This window comes from Herpailurus yagouaroundi, unplaced genomic scaffold (assembly GCF_014898765.1).
Source record: "Herpailurus yagouaroundi ecotype Mexico unplaced genomic scaffold, PumYag 77, whole genome shotgun sequence".
NCBI classification, from domain to species: Eukaryota; Metazoa; Chordata; class Mammalia; order Carnivora; family Felidae; genus Herpailurus; species Herpailurus yagouaroundi.
In genome coordinates, this window is record NW_024412388.1 from 36178790 (window position 1) to 36206248 (window position 27459).

At 40.7% G+C, this 27459-nt stretch overlaps 2 protein-coding genes and 1 long non-coding RNA gene across 8 annotated transcripts in view; 2 read left to right on the forward strand and 1 right to left on the reverse strand.

The window, feature by feature from the left end:
* NASP (nuclear autoantigenic sperm protein) overlaps positions 1 to 27459 on the forward strand; it is a 42000-nt gene continuing 14541 nt past the window's right edge. For 2 of the 6 annotated variants that reach the window (XM_040470059.1, XM_040470060.1), the window contains exons 1-4: positions 396 to 571; positions 8567 to 8584; positions 24881 to 24931; positions 26470 to 26580. In XM_040470059.1, the coding sequence (XP_040325993.1) occupies positions 513 to 571; positions 8567 to 8584; positions 24881 to 24931; positions 26470 to 26580 (239 nt within the window). In that variant the 5' untranslated portion in view covers positions 396 to 512. Of the gene's footprint in view, positions 255 to 395; positions 572 to 8566; positions 8585 to 24880; positions 24932 to 26469; positions 26581 to 27459 lie in introns of those variants that run through there. The other 4 variants (XM_040470056.1, XM_040470058.1, XM_040470061.1 and 1 more) reach the window with 4 other exon arrangements.
* On the forward strand, positions 12972 to 20941 carry LOC121027047 (uncharacterized). The gene is made up of 3 exons (XR_005788535.1): positions 12972 to 13654; positions 16818 to 16820; positions 20931 to 20941. It is a non-coding gene; the product is annotated as an uncharacterized LOC121027047 (long non-coding RNA).
* LOC121027046 (SIN3-HDAC complex-associated factor-like) lies at positions 14867 to 15877 on the reverse strand. The gene has a single exon (XM_040470077.1). The coding sequence runs from the start codon at positions 15772 to 15774 to the stop codon at positions 15109 to 15111; it is 666 nt and encodes a 221-aa protein (XP_040326011.1). The 5' UTR covers positions 15775 to 15877; the 3' UTR covers positions 14867 to 15108.

Genomic DNA, 27459 nt, shown 5'->3' on the forward strand with positions numbered 1-27459 from the left:
GTTCTTTCGTGTCCATCCGTTAGGACTGAGAGGACGGATAGAAAGTTTCGTTCACCTTTCGGAGTACCTGGGCCAGAAAGACACCCTCGGTTACTCTCTCCAAACATGCAGAGCAGCACCAGCTTCCCCTTCTGTGAAAGTCGCTGGCCGACGCCCAGTCAGGAGTTGTAATACCAAGATTCCAGTTCTTCTTACGCGACTTGCTAGAGAAGCAGGAAGTTACTTTTTGGGGAGAAAGCTGGCAAGGGAGGAAGGTACCCCGTTGAAAACGACCGCGAGAGAGGGCGTGTCCTTGGACTGGACTGGAGCAGAGTCCTGGCCCTTTAAACTCGAGGGGGCGGATCCGGAAGTGGAAGGGCGGGGCGAAGGGCTCTGGTATATATAGGGGTCCAGCCGCGCGGGGTCTCCAATCTGCCATTTTCTGTCCCTGAATAGGTTTCTGGCTTCCCAAATTCCCTCTGTTTTCCTCACAGATTCTGTTCTGCCCGCTGGTCCACCACCTCAGGGGAACGATGGCCGCAGAGTCCACAGCCACTGCCGCCATCACCGCGGAGCTGGTTTCCGCCGACAAGTAAGCGGGACTGTAGAGAGCTTGAGGCACTGGCCAGTACACGGGGAGGGGGTGGTGGACGGGGGCTCCCCCGGAGGGACAGACCCGTGAGAGGGAGGACTTGCCTCCCAGTGAGCAACCGTCGCAGTTTGGGGAGGCCGGCACTGTGGAAACCCACCTCTTGCAGAGAACCTCGAGCATTAGCGGTAACGCAAGTCGGCTGGCGCCCCCTGCCCCGCTTTTCGCGGCCGCCATCTTGCCGGGGGCAGCGGCGGCTGCTCCATCGCCTGCCCCTCTCCTTCCTCCCCCGGCCCGGGGCTATCTTTGAGGAGGCGGGGCCACAGCGCGCTGGTCTGTGTTTAAGCTCCTACTGTCCTCCCACTCTTGGCTCGTGTCTTCAGTAGGGTCCCCAAACAAACCGGGAAAATAACTCAAGAGATTTGGCGCCAAAAAAAAAAAAAACCCCTCTGCCTGAGGAGGGAGGCCGGTCCGGTGGGCTCTGGAGGGGGCGGGGCCTGCGGGGGCGGGGCTTGCGCGGGAGCGTTCCCTTCCCTCTAGCTCTGGAGCAGGGGGCGGGGTCCTGAGGAGGCGGGAAAACTCCATTGTTTGGGGCTGTGCGGCTCGCGGAGAACCTCCAACTTCCGCGGTGTGGCGCGGTGAAGCTTGTTTTCCACCGTCTATTCGCTCGCCTCGTGTCCTCCTACTCAGCTGTCCTCGTTCTTAGGCCTGTGACGGAGAGCATAGTGTCTCTTTAGGCTTCAAGAGTTGTCCAGAGACTTGGCTGCTAAGGAGGGATTTTTATGGGGACACACAGCATCTTCACCTAGCACTGCGTGGAGCTCCCCTCACTTTCAGAAGTGTTTGGTTGCTAGGTGAATGGACTGTAATATGCGCGACTAGTAGTAGGAGGCTTGAATAAAAGATATATGATTGCTTTGAAAATGGCACAGTGCTCGTCAGGTGTAAGGTATTTCTTGAAACGTGAAAGGGAACACTCCATTAATTCGAGGGAGCAAGTGCTCTTCATCTAGTAGGTCTCACTTTTCAATTATCCTTCGTTTCTTAGGGGCCTGGTCTTATATTTTTCCTTCTCTTCTGCACTTTAAAAGTAAGCTTTCTCCACTATAAAGAGAAAGGTTGCTGTGAGGTTCTGTAGGCTTAGACTACACTAACTACACTGTACTAGCAGTACAGTCAGTTACTAGAGATTTACGTATCTCTGTCATGCTACCTACCACTTTTTGGTTCTCTTTCCCTTCAGAACCATGTTCATGTTGAAGAGTGGTTCCCAAACCAGCATCAAAATCACTTGGAAACTCTTGGAAAGTACAATTTTAGTTTCAAGCTCCGTTTTCAGCCTCTTCATTGATTTACTAGGACTGAAATAACAAGCTTTGTGAGTCGTGTGGTATCTTTTTTTTTTTTTTTAAAGGATCTTACTTGAGATTCTCAGGAGACCCATGTTATGGTGCCCTAGACAGCTCTAGCAATCATTCCACTTAGAGGGATCCTTGCCCTCTACAATACTTAATAAAAGCTGTATGGGTTTTGTTTTGAGATAAAATTATGCAATGAATATGGATTGCAGATTTCCAGATGTTATCAGTGTTTGGCAAAGTTGGTAGTGAACTGGTCTGCGGCTTCCTGGAAGGTCATACACAGAGAAAGTACTCATGTGCCACCAAAAAGGAAAATATAAGTTCTTCCTATCATAAGTTGCAAACTAAAACCGACCAATTGTAATAAGTGCTTTTCTTTCTTTAAAAAAAATTTTTTTTAATGTTTTATTTATTGTTGAGAGAGAGAGAGAGCATGAGCGAGGGAGGGGCAGAGAAAGAGTGGGACACAGAAGCCGAAGCAGGCTCTAGGCTGGGAGCTGTCAGCACAGAGCCCGACGTGAGGCTCGAACTCACAAACCGCGAGATCATGACCCGAGAGGAAGTTGGATGCTTAACCGACTGAGCCAGCCAGGCACCCCTGTAATAAGTGCTTTTCTGAGTGTTTTTATTTGATCCACTTAAGTATGCTATGAAATAGTTATCTTTTATTGATAAGGAAAATCAAGGTTAGAGTGGTGAAATAATTTCCAAATTAGTTAAGTGGCAGTCTGGGTTAAATCCCAGTATTTCCTTTTTTATTCCTTCATTACTCCTAGAAAAACCTGAGTAAATTCCATGAAAACCTAATTAGCTAATCTGAGGGAACAGTAAAGATGGCATTTCTCAGTTACACAAGTTGGTGAGGCTTTTCAGAGGTAAAATGTCTAAAGGTTAAATTTAAAGGGGTAGGTAAAGAAAAGGAGTTTAGACTTTCATATGATGCACTTTATAATTTTTAAAAAATGTTTATTTTTGAGAGAGAGGGCAACAGGATCCGAAGCAGGCTCTGTGCTGATAGAGTCCCACTGTGGGGCCTGAATTCACAAACCATGAGATATGACCTGAGCCAAAGCTTAACTGACTGAGCCACCCAGGCACCCCTATAATTCTGATATAACTAAAAGAATAAGAACATGTATAACTTTCAAACCAGTAGAGAGGAAAAGTGGAATGAGAAAAAGACTTAGTTCAGAGTTGATTTTGATACCAACTTCATTGCTTAAGTAGAGAGATGTTGGGCCACAATTTTGTCACCTGTAAAAAGCTTCAATTTGGCCTCTCTCCCCTCATGCCATTTAAACATTGCTGGGTGGGTGCCTGGGTGGCTCAGTCGGTTAAACGTCTGACTTCGGCTCAGGTCATGATCTCACGGCTGGTGGGTTCCAGCCCCGCATCAGCCTCTGTGCTGACAGCTCAGAGCCTGGAGCCTGCTTAGGATTCTGTATCTCCCTCCTTCTCTCTCTGCCCCCTCCCCACTCACACTCTGTCTCTTAGTCTCTTAAAAATAAATAAACAAAACATTGCTAAAGGTAACCAGTGACTAAGTGCTAAATCAGTCCTTGCCCTTATTACCTTTCTAACCAGTTCTTAATCTTTTTGTTACAAAAAGTAAAGAATATAGCAGTTTGTAATGGTAAAAAGGAAAGAAAGCTCAGAAGGGAGTCTTTGTGATGCACTGAATTTTGGCTTAGCTGTTGTATAATTCCTGGGCTGCTTATTTGTTGCTTGAGAAGAGAGATGTCAAAATAATAATTAGGTGGTTTAGCTCAATAATCTTCAAAGTTCTGGGTTTTTTTTATTTCCACAAGTGATTCGTTTCATTTATGTTGGTGTGGTGGTTATGTTAGTGCTTAGTATTTTGCTGTTTAAAATAAAATAACCGGGGTGCCTGGGTGGCTCAGTTGGGTAAGCGTCTGACTTCAGCTTGGGTCACGAGCTCACGGTTTGTGAGTTTGTGAGTTCGAGCCCCCCATCAGGCTCTGTGCTGACAGCTTGGAGCCTGGAGACTGCTTTGGGTTCTGTGTCTCTGCCCCTCCCCCGCTCATGTTCTGTATCTCTCAAAAATAAATAAAAATGTTAAAAAAAATTTTAAATAAGATAATCTTGTGAGTTAGCTCTATGGACTTATGATGAATTAATGTCATAATTTGTGTGACAGATTTAGCCAGAACACCTGAGTACCTATTTTTCAGTGGGGTGGAGGGAGTTAAGTGTATTAGGTCAAGTATGTAAGTGGGAAAAGAGCCCTTCTGGTGAATCTGGGGGGAAAAGGCAACAAACTATTCTTAGATTTGTTTTAGATGAATTCTGTTATTTGGTAATTCTGCTATTTCCTTTTTTGAGGTGAGGACAGAAAAATAAATGGAGTAAGTGTGTTGAAATTATTTCTGAATAAGAGCATCACCTTGTATTCTTAAGACAATTTAGGAGAGCTTGGGTGACTCAGTCAGTTGAGTGTCTGACTTCAGCTCAGGTCATGATATTGTGGTCAGTGAGTTTGAGCCCTGTGTTGGGCTCTGTGCTGACAGCTCAGAGCCTGGAGCCTGCTTCAGATTCTGTGTCTCCCTCTCTGCCTCTCCCCTGCTTGCACTCTGTCACTCTCTTTCAAAAATAAGTAAACATTAAAAAAATTTTAAATAACATCCAAGAGTTAGATACTAGGTATAAGCCTGACCAAGGTGGTGAAAAACTTATACAAACTTTTGTAATAAAAACTACAAAATGGGCGACTGCATGGCTCAGTGGGTTGAGCATCCAACTCTTGATCTTGGTTCAGGTCATGGTCTCATGGTCTTTAGATCCAGCCCCACATTAGGCTCTGCGCTGACAGTGCAGATTCCGCTTGGGATTCTCTGTCTGTCTTTGCCCCTCCCCTACTCACTCACACTCACTCACTCTCTTTCTCTCTCTCTCTCTCTCTCAAAATAAGTAAACATTAAAAAAAGTCTGAACCTGCAATGGAAAGTTTAGTTAGAAGATGGAAGTCAGGTCTTGATTATTCAAAGTTATTTTATTGATTGTAGAACCCTGCTTTTTAATTTTACATAGTTTTTTTTTTTTAAAGAATTAGTTCTGAGGTAAAAGTACAAGCAAGGCAAGTCATTCAACTTGAAAAAAAATTTACCAGCCCGTTTTTCAGTATATTTTACTGAAGTGTAACATACTACAAAAAGTACACAAATGGAAAACGTACCGCTGAGTTTTCACAAAGGAAAATTAAAAACAAAACACTGTGGAACCCAGAAATCTCCCTTTTAGTCCCATCACTCCCATCAAGAATAGCTCTTCTGATTTCTAACATACTTGTTTTGCTAGTTTTTAAAAAAAGCATTTATCTATTTTGAGAGATATAGATCGAGAGAGAGAATCCAATCCCAAGGAGGTTCCATGCTGTCACTGCGGAGCCCTACATGGGGCTCAGGCTTGATATACGAAGGGTGAGATCATGACCCCAGGCAAAATCAAGAGTCTGATGCCTAACTGACTGAAATAAATGGTATTATGTACTGTATGTAGTAATGTCTTTTTTTTTTTATTTATTTTTAGTTTTATTTTTTAATGTTTATTATTGAGAGACAGAGTGTGAGCAGGGGAGGGGGCAGAGAGAGAGGGGGAGACAGAATCCAAAGCAGGCTCCAGGCTCTGAGCTGTCAGCACAGAGCCCAAGGTGGGGCTCAAACTCACAAACTGCAAGATCATGACCATGACCCGAGCTGAAGTCGGTTGCCCAACCAACTGAGCCATCCAGGTGCCCCGATAATGTCTGGTTTTCTTTTATTCAACTTTGTGAGAATTGTTCACATTACATACTGTTTCAGTGATTTCTGCTGTATATTGCTTCACTGTATGAATATGTCCTACTTTATCCATTCTATCATAGGCAGACGTTGAGCTTACATTTATGTGTAAGGGTACCTTAAAATCTAGAGTGGATGATACATGATAATAAATTTCTATGATGACTAGATATCTGGAAAACTGTATTGTTTCTGGTTGCCACTGTGGGCCCTGGTTTTTCCCATTTCTCATGGTGGCAGTAGTGGGGGAGATTCTGCAAGTTAAGATTTCATTCTTTTAGAAGAATTTTGTGAAGCAGTTTTCTTGTCTCCTAGGTTATAAGCATATTTCCCCTATATTTACTGATCATTTGTTTCAGTTACTAGAGGTACTGTGGTTGAGAGAGAAGAGGTGGTGTGCCTGGGTGGCTCAGTCGGTTAAGCATCTGACTTCAGCTCAGGTCATGGTCTTGTGGTCGGTGGGTTCCAGCCCCGCTATGGGCTCTGTTGACAGGGTGAAGCCTGGAGCCTGCTTTGGATTCTGTGTCTCTCTCTCTGCCCTTCCCCCGCTCTCTGTCGCTCGCTCTCTCTCTCTCTCTCTCAAAAGTAAACGTTAAAAAATTTAGAAAAAGAGAAGAGGTCCCTCTTGTCATGTCAGATGGAGTCTCCACTACTGGACTATAGACTGTAAATACATAGATTCGAGAATGTCAGTGATAAAATGTATGCAGATGATTGTCTTCATTTACCCATTTTAAGGTGAAAGTAACTGGGTGATTAATTTAGACTGCATGGTCAGATATTGCCATTATGAGATATGAATGACAAGGAGCAGCTATATGAAAATTCTAGTACAGAAACTTTATTCATAGAAATAAGGATAGCAGAAAATAGGGTTAGCAGGTTGGTAATTTTGGCGTGGTGGAGAAAGGTCTGTTTCTGTTTGCTTAGTGAAGTGTGGGGCAAGTTCTGTTTTGAAGCAAGGAGGAATGTAGTATGATGTAGGACATTTGAAGAAGAAATAGTCATTATGGAGAGTGGGAAAAAAACACATAGGGGATGTGTGGTAGGATTGCCATTGTTGTCTCTGTTTTGGGTTTGTGGCCAAGAATGTAGTGTTAGGGTGGGGGGCTGCAGAGAGAGAATCTTAAGCAGGCTCCATGCTCAGCGTAAAACTAGATATGGGGGCTCGATTCCTCGACCTTGGCATCATGACCTGAGCTGAACTCAAGAGTTGGATGCTTGAGGCGCCTGGGTGGCTCAATCGGTTAAGCCTCTGACTTTGGCTCAGGTCACAATCTTAGGGTTTGTGGGTTCAAGCCCCATGTCTGTCTTTGTGCTGACAGCTCAATCTGGAGCCTGATTCAGATTTTGTGTCTCCCTCTCTGTGCCCCTCCCCTGCTTGTGTGCGTGTTCTCTTTCACTTTCTCTCTCTCTCTCTCTCTCTCTCTCTCTTTCTCTCTCTCAAAAATAAACAAAAAAGACAAAGAGTTGGACGCTTAACCGACTGAGCTACCCATGCACCCCTGTGGCCAAGAATTTAAAATGAGCCCATTCAGTACTGTTGTATGTTTTCTTAGAATGTTCATTCAGATGCTTGGCAATAACAGACACAAAAATAGATGGTTAGAGGGTTGAGACCTCCCTCTTGTGGAACTTAAAGGTTTTATACAAGAAAAGTCTGAATATAGTACAGTGTCTTCATAGGGGGTTTATATTAAAAAACATCTTGAAGATAACCATTGGAGATTCCCCCCTGCCCCCCCCCCCGAATATTTAATTGTTCAGCAGCAATTACCTATTTGGTCTCTTGATGCTTCCCCTTTCCCCCTCACATGGCAGCATCTCTTGCGTTCAAACGTCCTAACATGAATGCATTTAAAAACCATTACTCCATCATATATCTGTTTAGCTTCTTCCAATTGAGAGCCAAACTTCTTTAGACAAGAATCTGCCTTCCTAGATCCCCTTTTCTTCCTTTCTGTTTAACCATTTAACAGATATATTTAATATACAGTAAAACCTTAGATTGTGAGTGACTTGTTCTGTGAGTGTTCTGCAAGACGAGCAAACATTTCTAATAAAATTTAACTTGATAAATGAGTAATGTCTTGCAATACTAATAGTACGTGGTGCTGAATGTCACATCACAATTGAACCAATGGTTCTTCTCTCACTGCGGGATTATGGGTGATTGTCTCCTATGCTCAGATGCTTGGTCTCAGGCTGTGGTATTTGGCAGAGATCAGTGATTTTTTTCAGAACATTGGAAGGTACCCCACACCTGGCACTACTGTATTTTTTGTCACTTCAAAGCACCTATGGACAGTCCTTTGCTTTTCAACACAAGAGTAAGCTCAGGAATGATTTGCTTCATTATAGGTCAGGCTGCCTGCAGATATAGACCCTTTCCTGTGCTGCCTTATTGCCAGTTACATTTAAAAGAAATTTTTTTTTAATGTTTATTTATTTTTGAGAGAGACAGAGACAGAATGTGAGTGGGTTAGGAGCAGAGAGAGAGGGAGACATGGAATCCAAAGCAGGCTCTATGCTCCAAGCTGTCAGCACAGAGCCTGACGTGGGGCTCGAACTCACAAGCTGTGAGATCATGACCTGAGCCCAAGTCGGACACTCAACCAACTGAGCCACCCCAGTGCGTCTTGCCAGTTACGTTAAGTACAGTATATGACAAGAGTTTATTAATTAATACTGTCCTGTAGTCACCATCTGTGCCAGTGTATACACTGGCCCCTATGCAGGAGAAGAATCCATTGAACCAGTAGATAACTGATTCTGTTCGTCATAGTGAAAGTCATCCTATACAATAATAATCCTCCTCTCTCTTCTCTCCTTCACACCAGCCATGAAGATTTTCAAAGGTAAGTGAAGGTTAATATGTTTATTTTTCTTTATTATTTTGCATTACAGTATTAACCTATTTTGTATGAATATTTTTGGGATGTACAACAAATCATCTGAGTTTCCATTGTTTCTTATGGGGAAATTCGCTTTGATATACAAGTGCTTTGGGTTATAAGCATGTTTCTTGAATAAACTATGCTCACAAACCAGGATTTTACCATATATTTTAATGTGTTGGGTTTTAGAGATACAAAGATGAATTCAGAGTCTCAGTTTCTGGTCATCATACACAATCTAATAGGGCAGGTATGCAGTGAGTATACACATTAGTTCAGCTTGTATCAGTCCAGCTTCTTTCCCTTCATGCCTTCTAAACATTACTAAAAGTAATCATTGATTGTCTACATGCTAAATTAGTCTTATTCTTAGCTTTTTACTTCTTAACTTTTTTGCTGCAGCTGATACCAGTCATTACCTCCTAATTTTATTTCCCTTTGATACTACCTCTGTTCCTTACCTCTGTTTCATTGTTGATAATTGCTGTTATTGATTTGTTATATGTCAAGCCTTGAATGAAGTACTTTATGAACTTTCTCATTTGATTTTCAAAACAAACCCTAGGAGTTAGGTACTATTAATTATAGTTGATGAAACTGAAGCACCTCACATGCTAAGTGGCAAAGTCACTTGCCCTAATCCTACCCTAGTGATTCAGAATTGGTCATTTATTTTAACAAATACTGACTAGGTGCCAGACCTTGTGCCTGGTACTAGTATACAGCTAGAATGAGAGAGATAGGATGTTTTTCCTTAAAGCTTAGTCCTCTTGCACAGTACAGAAAGTCAATAGGCAATTGAAATATACTATGAAATGTGATAGGGTCATATAGGTTACTAAATCACTTATTTACTTTGATAAGTAATTTCTCTATAAAATAGGAGCATTGCCATCTGCCACAGGTTTTGTTTTTGTTTTTTGTGAGAGGATTAAATGAAAATGAATAGGTGCTACATGTATTATGTTTGGCAGTCAAATGTTTGCTCTGAATTGCCTATTGGATGTTATCCATTTAGTTTGATAAGCACTTCACTTGTCTTAAAACCTAAGTCTTCCAATTTTCACTAATGTTCTTGTACCTTATTTTGGTTGGATAGCACTCAAGTTTCCCAACCCCAAAAATAAGAATTCTGGGCTCTCTCCTTTTCTCATTTCCAGACAGTTACCAATGTTTAGTAGTGTGGTGTTCTATAACAGAATTTAGAAATGTTAAGCTTAGAGGGCCAGATAAGAATAAGTAATGGCAGGGGGCTGCTGGCTAAGTCGATTAAGCATCTGACTCTTTATTTTTATTATTATTATTTTTAATGTTTATTTATTTTTGAGAGAGAGACAGAGCTCAAGAGGGGAAGGGCCAGAGAGAGAGGGAGACACAGAATCTGAAGCAGGTTCCAGGCTCTGAGCTGTGAGCACAGAGCCCGATGCGGGGCTTGAACTCATGAACCTTGAGATCATGACCTGAGCCGAAGTCAGACGCTTAACTGACTGAGCCACTCAGGCGCCCCAGCATCTGACTCTTTATTTTGAGTCAGGTCATGATCTCACAGTTTGTGAGTTCAAACCCAGAATTGGCTCTGTGCTGACGGTGCAGAGCCTGCTTGGGATTCTCTGTCTCCCTCTCTCAAAAAGAAGTAAACATTAAAAAAAAAAAAAGTGATGGGGGTTGTAGTACATTCTCCTTCCTTAAAGTGAGTGGTCACTATTTAGCTCCAGCTGATTGTGTGAGAAGGTAAGGCCATATTGGCAGGTATCAGATTTTTAAGAAATATTTTAATTTTTAATAGAAAATACATTCCTGATTCAAAATCCATAAGGATCGGAAATGTCCTTCTACCCCTTATTTTCTAGTCGCATAGTTTTTCTTCTCAAGTGGGAATTTATTATATGTTCCTCAAAGACAACCTTCTGCATATAAAAACAAATGGTATGTAGTTATTAATTCTACATTGTTGTATAAACGGTAGCCTATTTGACACATTTCTGAACATTTAGCAATATGTCTTGGAGATCATTCATCAGGGCATAGTTACCTTAGATTTTCCTTAAATTTTTTTTTTTTAATTTATTTTTGAGACACAGACAGAGCATGAACAGGGGAGGGTGAGAGAGAGAGGGAGACACAGAATCTGAAACAGGCTCCAGGCTCTGAGCTGTCAGCACAGAGCCCGATGAGGGGCTTGAACTCACGGACTGCGAGATCATGACCTGAGCCAAAGTCGGATGCTCAACCGACTGAGCCACCCAGGCACCCCTTCTTAATTTTTTTTAAATTTTATTTATTTTGAGAGAGAGTGGAAGGGCAGAGAGAGAGGGAGAGAGAGAGAATCCCAAGCAGGCTCTGCACCGTCAGTGCAGAGTCCAATGTGGGGCTCAAACTCATGAACTGTGAGATCATGACCTGAGCTGAATGAAGTTAGACACTTAACTGAGTGAGCCACCCAGGCCCCCCTTAACTTTTTATGACTGCCTTGTATTCTATTCTGTGGGTATCTCATAACAAATTTGCTATTGATAGACATTTGAGTTGTTTCCAGTATTATTACAAATAGTGCTACAGTGAATACCTTGTAATAAACCATGGACTAGTATATCTGTAGGGTGATTTATTGTTATTTTTACTTCAAAAATTTTAATTCCAGTGTAATTAACCTACAGTGCTATATCAGTTTTAGGTGTAGCAGTTTAGGTGTAGCAGTGAATATAGCAGTTCAATTCTATACATTACTCAGTGCTCATCACGATCAGTGTACTCTCAATCCCCTTCACCTATTTCACCCTCCCCCCCCCACCTTCCCTCTGGTAACCATCAATTTGTTCTCTATAGTTAAGAGTCCAGTTTTTTGATTTGTCTCTTTTTTCTTTGTTCATTTGTTTTGTTTCTTAAATTCCACATAAGACTAAAATGTTACTTGTTTTTCTCTGACTTATTTCACTTAGCATTATACCCTCTAGATCCATCCATGGTGTTGTAGATGGCAAGATCTTGCTTTTTCTTTTATTTATTTTGAGAGAGAGAGAGAGAGAGCAAGCACACGAGCAGGGGAGGGGCAGAGAGAGAGGGGGAGAGAGAATCCCAAAGAGGCTCCTGCACTGTCAGTGCAGGGCCCAGGGTGGGGCTCGAACTCAGGATTTGTGAGATCATGATCTGAGCTGAAATCAAGAGTTGGATGATTAACCAGACACCCCAAGATCTTGCTCCCTTTTTTTTTTTTCTTTAAGTTTATTTATTTTGAGAGAAAATGAGCCAGGGAGTGGCAGAGAGAAATCCCAAGTAGGCTCGCAGAGCCCAATGTGGGGGAGACCCGCAAGATCATGACCTGAGCTGAAACCAGGAGTTGGGGGCTTAACTAGCTGAGCCATCCAGGCACCAGGATCTTGCTCTTGTTTATGGCTGAGTAATATTCCATTATGTATATGTGCCACATCTTTACCCATTAAGATTAGGTTTAAAGAAATTGAGATATAATTGACGGTAGTTTCAGGTGTACAACATAGCAATCCAACATTCGTACATATTACCAAATGATCACCATGGTAAGTCTAGATAGGACTTTTTTTTCCCAGTTTTAAGCTAGCTCTTATAAAAATGGACAATGTGTTTAAAAGATTCTGGGCTTAGAAATGGTGGATTGAAGGTGATAATGCAAGCACAAATAGCAAGACAATAGCAGAATTGATCCTTTTATAGTTTGTATTCCTAGCTCTTTGTTAGCCACATTAGGTTGAAAACAATGGTTGTCAGTAGTAAACCCATTAGCAGATACTTTGAAAATAAACTGTTCAAGATAATGTTGTGTTGTTTTGTTTTGTTTTGTTTTTAAGTAAGCTCTTGGCCCAATGTGGGGCTTGAACTCACCACCCAGGATCAGGAGTTGTTTGCTGTACTGACTGAGCTAGCCAGGTGCCCTAAGATAAAATTGATCTGTTAACAAATGAGAAAGTAACTTTTTCAAAAGATACATGCTATGGAGAGAGTTGTTTGTATGTTTGTTTGTTTATTTTTAATTTTATTTATTTTTAAATTTATATCCAAGTTAGCATATAGTGCAATAATTATTTCAGAAGTAGATTCCAGTGATTCATCCATCCCTTATGTATAAATAACACCCAGTGCTTGGCCCAACAAGCACTTAATGCCCCTTAATGCCCCTTACCCATTTAGCCCATCCCCACCCACAACCCCTCCAGCAACCCTCAGTTTGTTCTCTGTATTTAAGAGTCTTTTGTCCCCCTCCCTGTTTTATTAATTAATTAATTAATTAATTAATTAATGTTTTATTATTTATTTTTGAGAGAGACCACGAGCAGGGGAAGGGCAGAGAGGGAGGGAGACAGAATCCGAAGTAGGCTCCAGGCTCCAAGCTGGAATGAAAAGACCCAGATATGGGGTTCAAACCCATGAAGTGTGAGATCATGACTTGAGCTGATGTCTGATTCTTAATCGACAGACACCCTGCCCCTCCCTGTTCTTATTTTTGCTTCCCTTATGTTCATCTGTTTTGTATCTTAAATTCCTCCTATGAGTGAAGTCGTAGGCCATTTTCTTTCTCTAATTTTTTTTTATTTTCTAGTAAGACTAAATTTATTCAATACCCTAATAAAAGTTTTGATTATAAGTATCCAACAGTATAAAAAGTACAAAACAGATTTGTAGATTTCTAATATATTAATACAAAGTGCATGACTACATATAGTACATCCTACAGGCAAAGAGGTGGAAGGGGAAAAAGAAGGCTGTGGTTGAGGTCTGGTAATAAATGAATACAGAAGTAGAGATGATCCATATTATAGTATATTCTACCACCAATACTGTAGCCAAAATGTACAAAAAAATAAAAAAAAAACCATTTGGAAACAACAGGAGGAATATGATAATGGCTGGGACTCTTGTAATTCACCTCAGAAGCTGTGGGAGAGCCAACCCAACTCATGGTGTAATCTGTGCATATGGTGGCTTGTAGTTTTTGCCATAAGGAAGAAATATAAAATTTTAAGTTTAGATTAAGAATTATAAAACTATATGGTGCCCGTAAAAAAATGGCTCACTCCTTACTGTTATTTATACTAATTTTTAAAATCCAGTTTTAAAAATAAGCACTGAGTCATGTTATTATAAGGTAGGCAAATGATCCTCCCTAATTATGAGAGGTCTGAACCGGTGATAGGTTATTCCTGAACGTTTAGAAAAGAGGCAATGACAGTACTTTGGTTTGGGTTCAGGTAAAAAGGCCTCAAATGAAGATTTTGGAATCAAAGAGCTCCATGTTCAGGATGCATCATCTAACATTTCAATGTTCACAAAGCCTGACTAAAAGAAGTCAAACCTAAACCAGCCCACTCAGCATTAACACACACTTCTTTTCTTTTAGAATTTTACTTTAATATAGTGGGAAAAAAAAAAAAACAAAAACCCCAGACCCTAATAGGTTAAAACCAGTCAAACAACCCCAACTCACTCTACACAGACAAAACCTTCACAAAGGTCAACTGAAGTAATCCAGAGCTAAAACTGAATTGCGCAGATTTTCAATGAAGTCCCCAGTCATGTAACACAAACAAAAGTCAATTATTTACACACTAGGCAAGCCCTCTAAGAAATGTGCCCCAAGCAGCATTAACCTTTGTTTTTTGTGTGTGCCATCCTGAAGACGTGCACATTTTTTTTAGATAATTTAACATTTTTAATAGAATGTGATCTCTACCATGCGGCAATGCTTTGGTTCTCTTCATTTAGGATTGCTCATCCTAAAACTTGACATTTCCCCAGAGGAGCTTTGATTCTGCTTTAGAAGTTTCAATATAGATTAAAATCTTTATCAAAAATGAATATGGAGGGAGGTGACAGAGGATGCAACATATACACTCAAGTTACCTCTCTGTATGTTTAGAAACTACTCCTTCGAGGCATTTGCACCAGAGAGCTTAGTCTGTCCTGCTTAATATTCAGTAGTACAGGCTTGAATCATCAGAACTTTGGCAAGACCTTAAATTATTGACAACTACCTCTTAGGGCAAGTCCATGTTACTGAGTTATGACAAATTTATTATCATGAAGGAAAACAAGTATAGCCAGCCATCTTAAAAATGCCCAACACTGCTTCTCAATATAGAAAGACTAAAACTACATACGTTTATCATACAACAAATCCCATCTCTGTCCCCTGAAATTCCCCTAGATTCATTCATTAGAAGGGGATTAAAAAAAAAAAAAAAGACTTAAAGAGCACTTTACAGCAGCATCAGCTTTCCTGTGAAATACTCAGCATCTTAAATATTATGTGTACTTTTTTTCTTTTAGTAAGCTAGACACTGGCTTCAGAGTTTGTGGAACTGGAGGAGAAATAACAACCCATTCAAAACTATTCTAGAAAGTGTCTTTTGGCAGAATAGCAGGTATCCAAGTTAAAATAGGAGGGTTTTGTTGCTTTGTTTTCTTTCCAAAATTTAAATCGTTTTTTTGTTCCCCTTCTACCTAAACCTCAGTCACCACTCCTGAGTGGAGATGGGCAGAGGCTCTGGCCCCTGCTCCTCCAGCTTCTCAGCAGCTGCTTTCTTATTGTTGCAGCAAGGCTTGAATAGATGTGTGTCAATGAGAACTTCTCCAAAACGGCCTTTATAGATAATCCCACAACGTATTTTCTGTCTTTTCCAGTATGTGAGATCTAAAAAGGAAAAAACTGGCGTTCTGTTAGAGCCAGAAGCCATCTCTGTATCTGAGCCATCATCTGACTGGTTACTATAACAAGGAGACTGAGCTGGGGAGGCACTTGAGGTGGTACTGTGAGCATCAGAATTGTGACGTTTGAATTCCTTCTGTAGTTTACTGATTTGGTTGCTTTTTATCATGTTTCCAGATAAAGTTTTCACTTTCTTTGGTTTCAATGTTGTCTTCAGACTGGGTCCTGCCCTTGCATCTACCACATGATTCCAGTTTTTTTGTGATCCTGCTGGCAATTTCTTCCATCTTTTCACAAGCAGGACACAGACATTACAGATGTCTCCTGAACCAGTCTCATGCGACCCAAAAGAGCTCTGGAAGTCCTTTTCATAGTGTTTACTGTCAGTGAATCGAGAACTGGAGGACTTAGCTCTGCAAATACAGCAGCCCTCTATACTTCGGTACATCTTTGGCTTGTGAAAACCAAACATCTTTTCTTCTGGGCAATAGTCTTCCAAAATCCTGTCTTTTTCTAATTTTGCTTAGCATAACACCCTCTAGCTCCATCCATGTAGTTGCAAATGGCAAGGTTTCATTCTTTTTGATTGCCTAGTAATACTCCAGTGTGTGTGTGTGTGTGTGTGTGTGTGTGTGTGTGTGTGTGTACGTACCCCACATCTTCTTGATCCATTCATCGGTCAGTGGACATTTGGGCTCTTTCCATACTTTGGCTATTGTTGATAGCGCTGCTATAAACATTGGGGTGCACATGCCCCTTTGAAACAGCACACCTGTTTCTACCTACTAGTGCAATTGCTGGGTCGTAGGGTAGTTCTATTTTTAATTTTTTGAGGAACCTCCATACTGTTTTCCACAGTGGCTGCACCAGTTTGCATTCCCACCAGCAGTGCAAAAGAGATCCTCTCTCCCTGCATCCTCGCCAACATCTGTTGTTGCCTGAGTTGTTCATTTTAGCCATTCGGACTGGTGTGAGGTGGTATCTCATTGTGGTTCTGATTTGTATTTCCCTGATGATGAGTGATGTTGAGCATTTTTTCACGTGTCAGCCATCTGAATGTTGTCTTTGGGGAAGTCTATTCCTGTCTTTTGCCCATATCTTCAGTGGATTATTTGTTTTTTGGGTGTTGAGCTTGATAAGTTCTTTATGGATTTTGGATACTGACCCTTTATCTGATATGTCGTTTGCAAATATCTTCTCCCATTCTGTTGGTTGCCTTTTAGTTTTGCTGATTGTCTCCTTTGCTGTGCAAAAACTTTTTATTTTGATGAAGTCCCAATAGTTTGTTTTTGTTTTTGTTTTTCTTGCCTCTGGAGACATGTTGAGTAAGAAATTGCTGCTGCCGAAGTCAAAAAGATTTTGCCTGCTTTCTCCTCGAGGATTTTGATGGCTTCCTGTCTTACATTTAGGTCTTTCATCCATTTTGAGTTTATTTTTGTATATGGTGTAAGAAAGTGGTCCAGGTTAATTTTGCTGCATGTCACTGTCCAGTTTTCCCAGTACCATTTGTGGAAGAGAGTGTCTTATTTCAATGGATATTCAATTCCTGCTTTGTCAAAGATTAGTTCGCCATACGTTTGTGGGTCCATTTCTGGGTTCTCTATTCTGTTCCATTGATCTGAATGTCTGCTTTTGCGCCAGTACCATACTGTCTTGATTACAGCTTTGTAATACAATACATCTTGAAGTCCGGGATTGTGATGACTCCGGTTTCGGTTTTCTTTTTCAGGATTGCTTTGGCTATTGGGTCGTTTCTGGTTCCCTGAAAATTTTAGGATTGTTTGTTGTAGCTCTGTGAAGAATGCTGGTGTTACTTTGATAAGGATTGTATTGAATGTGTAGATTGCTTTGGGTAGTAATGACGTTCTAACAATACTTGTTCTTCCAATCCAGGAGCATGGAATATTTTTCCTGTGTGTGTGTGTGTCTTCAATTTCTTTCATAAGCTTTCTATAGTTTCCAGTGTGTAGATTTTTCACCTTTGGTTAGAGCTGACAGAGCCTGGAGCCTGCTTTGGATTCTATGTGTCTCTCTTTCTCTCTCTCTCACCCTCCCCTGTTCACTGTCTCTCTCTCAAAAAAAAGTTTTAAAAAATAAAGATATTATTTGTATTTATAAATATATATAATTTATTATATATATTTTAAAATATATAAATATATAAAATATAAAAATTTATATAAATATAAATAAAGATATATTTACAATCCTCATTTACTGTTGTCAATGCTTTTTATTTATGTATATACAAACTTCTTTTTTTGGGTGTGTAGATCCAAATTTCTACCCGGTATTATTTTTTCTCTGTCTAGACTTCTTTTAGTATTTTTTTCATGAAGAGGATTTATTTCTTGTATTTGAAAGATACTTCATTAGCTACAAAATAGGTTGATATTTTTTTGTGTTTTGCCCACCCCTCCCCCTCCCCCATTTTAGAGATCTGATTACTATGTTTTGGCTTACATTGTTTCTAACAAGTTGTCATTCTTAAATTTGTTACTCTGATTATACAAGTCTCTTTTTTTTCCTTTTGCCTGATTTTTATGTTTTTTTCCCCCCCCATCACTGGTTTTCTGAAACTTTTAAAAAAGACTTTTATTTTTGGGGTGCCTGGGTGGCTCAGTTGGTTAAGCATTTGACTTCAGCTCAGGTCATGATTTCGCAGTCCATGAGTTTGAGCCCCGCGTCTGGCCCTGTGCTGACAGCTGGGAGCCTGGAGCCTGCTTCGGATTCTATGTCTCCCTCTCACTGCCCATCCCCTGCTTATGCTCTGTCTCTGTCACTCTCAAAAATGAATAAATGTTAAAATTTTTTTTTAAAGACTTATTTTTAAATAATTCCTACACCCAGCGTGGGTCTGGAACCCACGACCCTGAGATTAAGAGTTGCATGCCATACCAACTGAGCCAGCCACAAGTCCTTTTAGCAATTTATGAAATGCTTTGGTGTGTGTTTTTTCATATTTCTTTTGCTTGGGGTTTGTTTTTTGGATCTGAGATTTATGCTTTTCATCAAAACTGGCAAGTTTTCTGCCATTGTTTATTTTGTAAACTTACTGCTTATTGTTTTTATTGTGTTTGTTTTGGTTTTGCCATCATTTAAGTATTTTCCTCCATTCCTTTAAATATTTCCTTTCCCGGGGCGCCTGGGTGGCTCAGTCGGTTAAGCAGCCGACTTCGGCTCAGGTCATGATCTCACAGTCAGTGAGTTCAAGCCCCGTGTCCAGCTCTGCTGACAGCTCAGAGCCTGGAGCCTGTCTCAGATTCTGTGTCTCCCTCTCTCTGACCCTCCCCCGTTCATGCTCTGTCTCTCTGTCTCAAAAATAAATAAACGTTAAAAAAAAATAAAAAAAAATATTTCCTTTCCTATCCATATATCCCTTCAGGCAGCCAGTCAACATGTATGTTTGTATGCTTAGTGTTTCATACTCACAAAGTTCTATTTTTTTTTTTTTTAATGTTTATTTATTCTTGAGAGAGAAAGAGAACAGTGGAGAGGCAGAGAGGGGGAGATGGGATCCAAAGCAGAGAGCCTCATGCGGGGCTCGAATTCATGAACTGTGAGATCATGACCTGAGCAGAAACCAAGAAGTCAGATGCTTAGCCGAATGAGCCACCCAGGCACCCCTGTTCTTTTTGTTTTTTTAAATCTTTGTGTTTTCATTTAGGTAGTTTCTACTGCTGTTTTTGAATTCTTTTTTTTTAAGTTTGTTTATTTAAGTAATCTCTATACTCAACATCAGTCTCAAACTCACAACCCCAAGATCAAGAGTCACATGCACTTCCGACTGAGCGAGCCAGGCGCCCCAAGTATCTTTAATTCCTGATAATGTTCTTCTTCACAGTCTGATTGATGTTAATCCTATTAAGTGTATTTTTGTCTCCAGAAGTTTTGACTTGAGTCTTTCTCTTTGTTTTTTAAAGTATCTTCTATTTCTCTCCTGCTCATGCTTTGCTTTACATTCTTGAGTATGTGGAATACATTTTCTTAAATTTTTCTATTTATTTTTGAGAGATGCTCGGGGGCAAGGGCAACAGAGGATCTGAAGCAGGCTCTGCGCTGATAGCAGAGAGCCCTATGTGGGACTTGAACTCAACAAACCATGAGATAGATCATGACCTTAGCTGAAGTTGGACTCTCAACTGAGCCACCCAAATGCCCCAGAGCATGTGAAATACATTTTAAATAACTGTCTTAATGTCCTTGTCTAGTTCTGTCATCTATGTCCTTTTTGGGTCTGTTTCTATTCCTTCTTTGTTTGCCTGATAATTTTTTACTTATGTAACTTACCAGACATTGTGAGGTTTGTTGCAGTGCTGGGTTTTTGTTTTTTGTGTGTGTTTTGTTTTGATGAACATGAGTGGGGGAGAGGGACAAGAGTGGGGGAGAGAGAATCTTAAGCAGGAGCCACATGCAGGGCTTGATCCCACAACCCTGGGATCATGACCTGAGCCAAAATCAAGTCAGATGCTCAACGGACTGAACCACCCAGGTGCCCCTGTATGTATGTTGTTTGTTCTGACTCTGGGAGGCAGTTACTTGGAAACAGTTTGGTCCTATTGAGAATTGCCTTTATGTTTTGTTAGGCAGGCCTGGAACAGGTCTCCAGTGTTAATTTAACTCCATTACTAAAGCAGTACTTGCCCTGTGTGGTATAGGTCTTTCTACCTTGGCTATTGGGAACATGAGTTATTCTAGACCCTATGTGATATCTGAAGATTGTTTCATCTACTCATTTCTAAGTAATTCTTATATAGGCCTCAGTTTTCTCCAGCAGAAGCTGATTAGCAGTTAGCCAAAGGCTGGAGGGAATGTTCTGCAGATATCTGAGCTTGCTATCTCTTCATTCTGTCCTGTAAATTCTAGCCACCAAGGCCTCTCCAAGCCCCAAACTCTTGTCTCAATTCTGTGAGACAATACTCCTTTTGGGTTGCTCCTCTATGTTGTGAACAAAATTCTGTAGGCAGTAAGTTGGGGACACTTGTAGGACTCATCTCATTTGTTTCCCTTCTCTCAGATCACTGTCCTGTGCTACTACTGTTCAGTGTTGAAAACTGATGTTTCATGTACTTGGCCATTTTTTTTATTTTTTTGAGGTGGGAGGGTGAATCTGGTACCTGTTAACTTCCATCATGGCTAACAGTGAAAGTTAAATAGTACTGCACCTTACCCCTCATTTGTGTGGGATATAAAACATTTTGTGTATTTTTGTTGCCACTGGAGTACCTCAATGTTTGTAGCATGTATATGTAGCATTCATGTGTTTGTTTTTAGTGCTCATACTCTGTTTGGACATTTAATGTTACTACCACATTGTGTGGTCCATAGACTAATGTGGTTTGTGAACTGTTTGTTACTGGTCTACAGAGAGAAGTATAAAAATTTGGAGTAAGCATAATTTTTTAAAATTTATTTTGAGAAAGTGTGAATGGGGGAGGGCAGAGAACAAGAGGCAGAGAGAATCCCAAGTAGGCTCCATGCTCAGTGCAGGTTTGATCTCAGAACTGCAAGATTATGACCTGAGTGGAAATCAAGAGTCGGATGCCTAACCACCTGAGCCACCCAGGTACCCCTGGAGTGAGCATTATTTTATAAAAATCCATTTGATGGGGTGCCTGGCTGGCTCAGTTGGAAGAGCATATATATGCCTCTTGATCTCGGGGTTGTGAGTTTGAGCCCCACATTGGGTATAGAGATTACTAAAAATAAATAAAATTAAAAAAAATTTTTTTTAACGTTTATTTATTTTTGAGACAGAAACAGAGCATGAACAGGGGAGGGGCAGAGAGAGAGGGAGACACAGAATCTGAAACAGGCTCCAGGCTCTGAGCGGTCAGCACAGAGCCTGACGCGGGGCTCGAACTCACAGACTGTGAGATCGTGACCTGAGCCAAAGTCTGACGCTTAACCCACCGAGCCACCCAGGCGCCCCTGAAATAAATAAATTTTAAAAAATACAGCAAGGAGTGATTGTTAACAACAAAAAACCCATCTGTTGTACACTGGAAATAAAAAATCTGGTCCTTCAACCACTGGTAATTTGAGGAGCTATGTGTTGGAATCTGCCCAGAATGACTAACTTCACTAAGGGGTTAGACATCACTGGCTAGATCAGAAAGTGTTTGTAGATAAGGATCCAAAGCCATAATTCCAGGATTCTGGGCAGATTATCTGTCTGCTTACTTACCTGCAGCTAAATACTGCCTTTTAAACTGTGCCTCATCCCTATGGCTCTAGCTTTGAAGTCTCTCTATTTTCAACCCGGTTTTTCCCCATTCCTCAGGGCTTTTCATCAAACTTGTTGACTAATATATTCACAAAAGGATTAGGAGTTGGAAGCAAAGATTTGGGATTCTGCTGAAAGTAACTGACTTTTTTTTAAATTTTATTTTAATCTTCAAAGCATTTAAGCATTTTCTAGGACTCTGACTCCAATATAGTTAGTCCCCACCTGTCATGTAATCTCTCCTCCCTTTCTCTGTCCTTCTAAACAAGTGTCCCCTCTACTGTTTTAATGTTTGGTTGGAGACGGTCTCCAATGCATACAGTAGGCACTAAAATTAAAATGTCTGTTGAATTTAAATATTTACTGAATTGAGTAAGCTGTTTTTTCATTGATCATTTGTTTTGTCCATTTTGCTTGTGTTATTTCATTTCTTTATAAGTTTGTTACAGCTAAACAAGAAGAAAGTCCAGTTTGAAAAACTAATGGACTCCATTCTGTGTGTATGTGTGTGAGAGAGTCAGTAATTGTCTAATAGGAGAGCCCTTTTAATCTTCCATATCTTCCTTTTTATTTTAATTATTATTACTATTATTATTTTATTTTTTATTAAAAAATTTTTTTAATGTTTATTTTGGAGAGAGAGAGTGTGAGTAGAGGAGGGGCAAAGAGAGAGGGAGACAGAATCCGAAGCAGGCTCCAGGTTCTGAACTGTCAGCACAGAGCCCTATGTGGGGCTTGAACCCATGAACGTGAAATCATGACCTGAGGTGAAGTTGGATGCTCAACTGACTGAGCCACCCAGGCGCGCCCCTATTTCATTATTTTTTTTAAAAACTTTTTAATGTTTATTTTATTTTTGAGAGAGAGACAGAGTGTGAGCACGGGAGGAGCAGAGAGGGAAACAGAATTTGAAGAAGGCTCCAGGCTCCAAAAGTCAGAGACTTAACTGATAGAGCCACCCAGGCGCCCCTATAGCTTCCTTTAAAATTTTTTTTTTAATTTATTTATTTTAAGAGAGAGATTATTGGGGGGAGGGGGTGCAGAAACAGAGACGGAAGGAGGGAAGAGAGAGTGCCCACACGAGCATCCCAGGCAGGCTCTGCACTGTCAGTGCAGATGCCGGGCTCGAACTCCCAAATCATGTGATCATGACCTGAGCCGAAATCAAGAATCAAACACTTAAACTGACTGAGCTACCCAGGCGCCCCTATCTTTTTTTTTTTTTTTTTTTTCAACGTTTATTTATTTTTGGGACAGAGAGAGACAGAGCATGAACGGGGGAGGGGCAGAGAGAGAGGGAGACACAGAATTGGAAACAGGCTCCAAGCTCTGAGCCATCAGCCCAGAGCCCGACGCGGGGCTCGAACTCACAGACCGCGAGATCGTGATCTGGCTGAAGTCGGACGCTTAACCGACTGCGCCACCCAGGCGCCCCAATCTTTTAAGCTTCTATTTATTATCATATTTGTAGCTTTCTTGTGGTATGTACTCCCAATTCTAATTTATTGCTTCTGAGTAATACTTGGTAGTATAAAGTACCTGGTAGTCAGGTTGCCTCTTTCTGTGTGTTCTTTCTTTTCCTTTTCTCCATTTCACCAGTTAACAGCATTCTTGGGTCTCATTTGAGATCTGGTGTGCTTTGGGGGCACATTTATAAATGATATAAATGATATCCTTCTCTGGATATTACTTTTGGGATATACATGAAAACTGATAGTAGAGCAGGTTAAAATGGCAAGAATTTAAGTTAATACCAAATAATCTACAGGATTCCTAAGTAGTAACTTAAATCAACCATATCTTAAAGCCTGTCTAAATACAACTGTATTGTAAAAAAAATGCAAATACAATTGTATTGTAGCTTTTTCTCTCTTTATTTACTAATTTTCAGAATAATGCAGTGGTTTCCTATTATTCTTCAAAGATAATGAGTTCTTTTTGTTTGTGTCATTGAGAGTGCATCGATTTAAACATATTCGAAGTTTTCAATCCATTGTAGCTGTTGTTTTTTTGGTGCTCAAACTGACTCTTTTCACCAGTGGGATTTTATCCAGGCTGGCTCTTGAATCTGCTTTTGTAATATTTTTGTAAATTATTATGAAACATGTCAAATTTATAGAAAAGTTGCAAAAATGGCACAAAGAACTATTCATCTGCTTTTCCCTGGATTCCCCATATTTGCTTTATAATTCCTTTTGGCATGACCATAAGTATATAGAACTCCTAAGTCGTTATTAGAAATAGCTTTGTTGCTTTCTGGCATGAAAGCCAAAGTCACCTTTGTATTTTCCCTGTCCCAGCTTAGAATCTGTTAACTTCTCAATGGAATCTTGGTTCCTTTTAGTGAGGAATGGGATTTTAGGCATATAGTCTGGGTGCGAGGGGTGGGGTACTCATTGCTACTGAGTTGGTCATTATTTCTAGGCCTTTTCAGTAAACGCCACTATGAAATGTTTTTTTTTTTTTTTTTTTTTAATTAAAAAAGTTTGTAATGTTTCATTTTGAGAGCAAGCGCATGCTGTTTCTTTTTGAGACAGGGCAAGTGCGTGCAAGTGGGGGAGGGGCAGAGAGAGAGGGAGACACAGAATCTGAAGCAGGCTCCAGGCTCTGAGCTGTCCGCACAGAGCCTGATGCAGGGCTTGAACTCAGGAACCATGAGATCATGACTTGAACCAGTCGGTTTCCCAACTGACTGAACCAGCCAGGTGCCCCACAACTATGAAATGTTTTAAAGATACTTATTAAAACTTTTCAAAAAATGAATGTTCTTGAAAACTTTGCTTCTTTGTTTTTTAAAGAACAGAAAATTTATTTTTAGTGAGAAGTTAAGCAGAATGTGAGATTTTTCAGTAATGCATATGTTGCATTATAATAAATACTTCACTTTCATCCACCTAATCATAAACTTAAAGCTAGGATGTGACCATCACTGTAGTATATCTCATGACTAGCAAATACGTATTTAACAGATACTTGAATGAGTGAAGATTGAATAGAAGTAAATATTGGTTTTAAGATCTTAATATCCTATCAGGCATTTAATAAATGGTGGCTCTTCTTAAGGCTTTTTAAAAAAATTTTTTTAAATTTATTTTGAGAGAGAGCCAGAGTGTGAGAGTGGGGGAGGGGCAGAGAGAATCCCAAGCAGGCCCCACACTGCCAGCATAAGGCCCAACATGGGGTTGAACCCATGAACTATAAGCTATGACCTGAGCTGAAGTCAAGAACCGGATGCTTAACCAACTGAGCCACCCAGGCACCCTCTTTTTATGGCTTTATATTTTTCTTAATTTATGTAATTTCCAGGCTTAAAATAACCTTATTTTTGTTTCCTCTTAATGTTTCATTACAGGATTGAAGAAGATGCTCCTGCTCCCTCTACCTCTGCAGATAAAGTGGATAGGTAAGATTGTTTACAGAGTACAGTTAGATTTTATCTCTGGAACATAAACTTAAGAACTATATAACTTGAGGGCAGTGTCATTATTTATTAAAAATTTTTTTTTAATGTTTATTTTTTGAGAAACAGAGCATGAGTGGGGGAGGGGCAGAGAGAGAAGGAGACCGATCCGAAGCAGGTTCCAGGCTCTGAGCTGTCAAGACAGAGCTGGATGTGGGGCTTGAACCCACAAGCCATAAGATCATGACCTGAGCTGAAGTCGGATGCCTAACCAACTGAGCCACCCAGGCACCACATTATCATTATTATTATTATTTTAATTATTATTTTTTAAAATGTTTATTCACCCTTGAGAGAGAGAGAAAGAGAGAGAGAGAGAGAGAGAGAGAGAGAGAGAGAGAGAGACAGAGCACAAGCAGGGGAGGGGCAGAGAGAGAGAGAGGGAGACACAGAATCTGAAGTAGGCTCCAGGCTCTGAGCTGTCAGCACAGAGCCCGACACAGGGCTGAAGCTCATGAGCCATGAGGTCATAGCCACCCAGAGAAGCCCCTATACTTGTGTGTAATTTAAAGTATAGTCTTGGGCCACCTGGGTGGCTCAGTCAGTTAAGTGTCCGACTTTGGCTCAGGTCATGATCTCATAGTTCATGGGTTCAAGCCCCACATCGGGCTCTGTGCTGACAGCTCAGATCCTGGAGCCTGCTTCGTATTCTGTGTCTCCTCTCTGCCCCTCCCCTGCTCACACTCTTGTCTCTCTTTCAAAATAAATAAACATTAAAAATTTAAAAAATATATAAAGTATGGCATCCTCCTGACAGCGATGTCTTCTGGTTTTTCACATTGATTAAAATATTAAATTGTAAGTTACTTAGTTCTCCTTATTCATTACATGCCTGGCAAATGTTAACCTATCTTTGAATACTCATGAGCCGTGAGGTCATGACTTGAACAGAAGCTGGACGTTTATTTATTTATTTATTTATTTATTTTTTTTTTAGTGTTTATTTTTTAGAGAGAGCAAGCAGGAGAGGGTGAGAGAGAGAGGGAGACAGGATCCCAACTGGGCTCTGTGCTGCTAGCAGAGAGCCCCATGTGGGGCTTGAACTCTTGAACCGTGAGATCATGACCTGAGCTGAAGTTAAATGCTTAGTTGACTGAGCCACCCAGGCGTCCCAGGATTTCTTTTGATTTTATAGTGATAAATAAATGTGAGTTAGCTAGGCCTTGCCACAGTGGTCAGAGGTTTAAAGAGGTTAAAGTATAATGGTTTAAATGTAGCAGGTATTCAGGGCACTGGGTGAGTCAGTGGATTGTCTGACTCTTGATTTTGTCTCAGGTCATGATCCCAGGGTCGTGGGATCCAGCTCTATGCTGGCTCCATGCTGTGTGTGAAGAATCCTGCTTAAGATTCTCTCTCTTTTCCCTCTGCCTTTGTTCCCTGCTTGCACCCTCTTTAAAGTAAAAATTAAAAAAATACATAGGTATTCCAAAAAATGTGGGTTTTAAACAGTATTTGACACTTGAAAAACTTTTTTCTTGCAGTTTGGATGTGGATAATGAAGCTAAGAAACTGTTGGGTTTAGGACAGAAACATCTGGTGATGGGGGATATTCCAGCAGCTGTGAATGCATTCCAGGAAGCAGCTAGTCTTTTGTAAGTACTGTGTTTTGATATGATGTGCTATATTTTGTTCGTTAAAAGGTTGTCTTCTGGTGCCTGGATGGCTGAGTCGGTTAAGCGTCTGACTCTTGATTTTGGCTCAGGTCATGATTTCATGGTTTTGGGGTCTGAACCTGCATTGAGCTCTGTACTGTCAGTGGGGAGCATGCTTAGGATTCTCTCTCCCTCTCTCTCTGCTCAAATACATATAAATACATATATATATATACAAATATATATGTATGTGTATATATATATATGTATATATATGGTTGTCTTGTGGGGGAAAGAATTTTAAAGGATTGGATATTTTTCATGTACAAGTTTATTCCTGTAACTAATGATGAGACTTACATATCACTGAGCAATTTTGGTCTTTGCTTTTCCTGAGTAAGGTAATTTGTTTTCCAACCACCACTGATTAGGGTGGCCAACCTGTCCCGCTTTGTTCTGGGACTTTTCTAAATTTTTTATTTTTTAATATTTTATTTATTCTTGAGAGAGGGAGAGAGTGCGCATGTGCCTGAACATGAGTGGGGGAGGGGCAGAGCTAGAGAGATACACAGAATCCGAAGCAGGCTCCAGGCTCTGAGCTGTCAGCACAGAGCCTGATGCGGGGCTTGAGCCCACAAGCCGCAAGATCATGAGCTGAAGTTGGACGACCAACCAGCTGAGCCACCCAGGCGCCCCTGTTCTGGGACTTTTCTAATTTAACATTGGAAGTTCTGTGTCTGGGGAAACTCCTCAAAGTCCCAAGCAAGCTGTAGGGGCTCCTGGGTGGGTAATTCAATTGAGCAACCAACTTGTGATTTTAGATCAGGTCATGGTGGGCTCAAGCCCCGCATCAGGCTCTGTGCTGACAGCTCAGAGCCT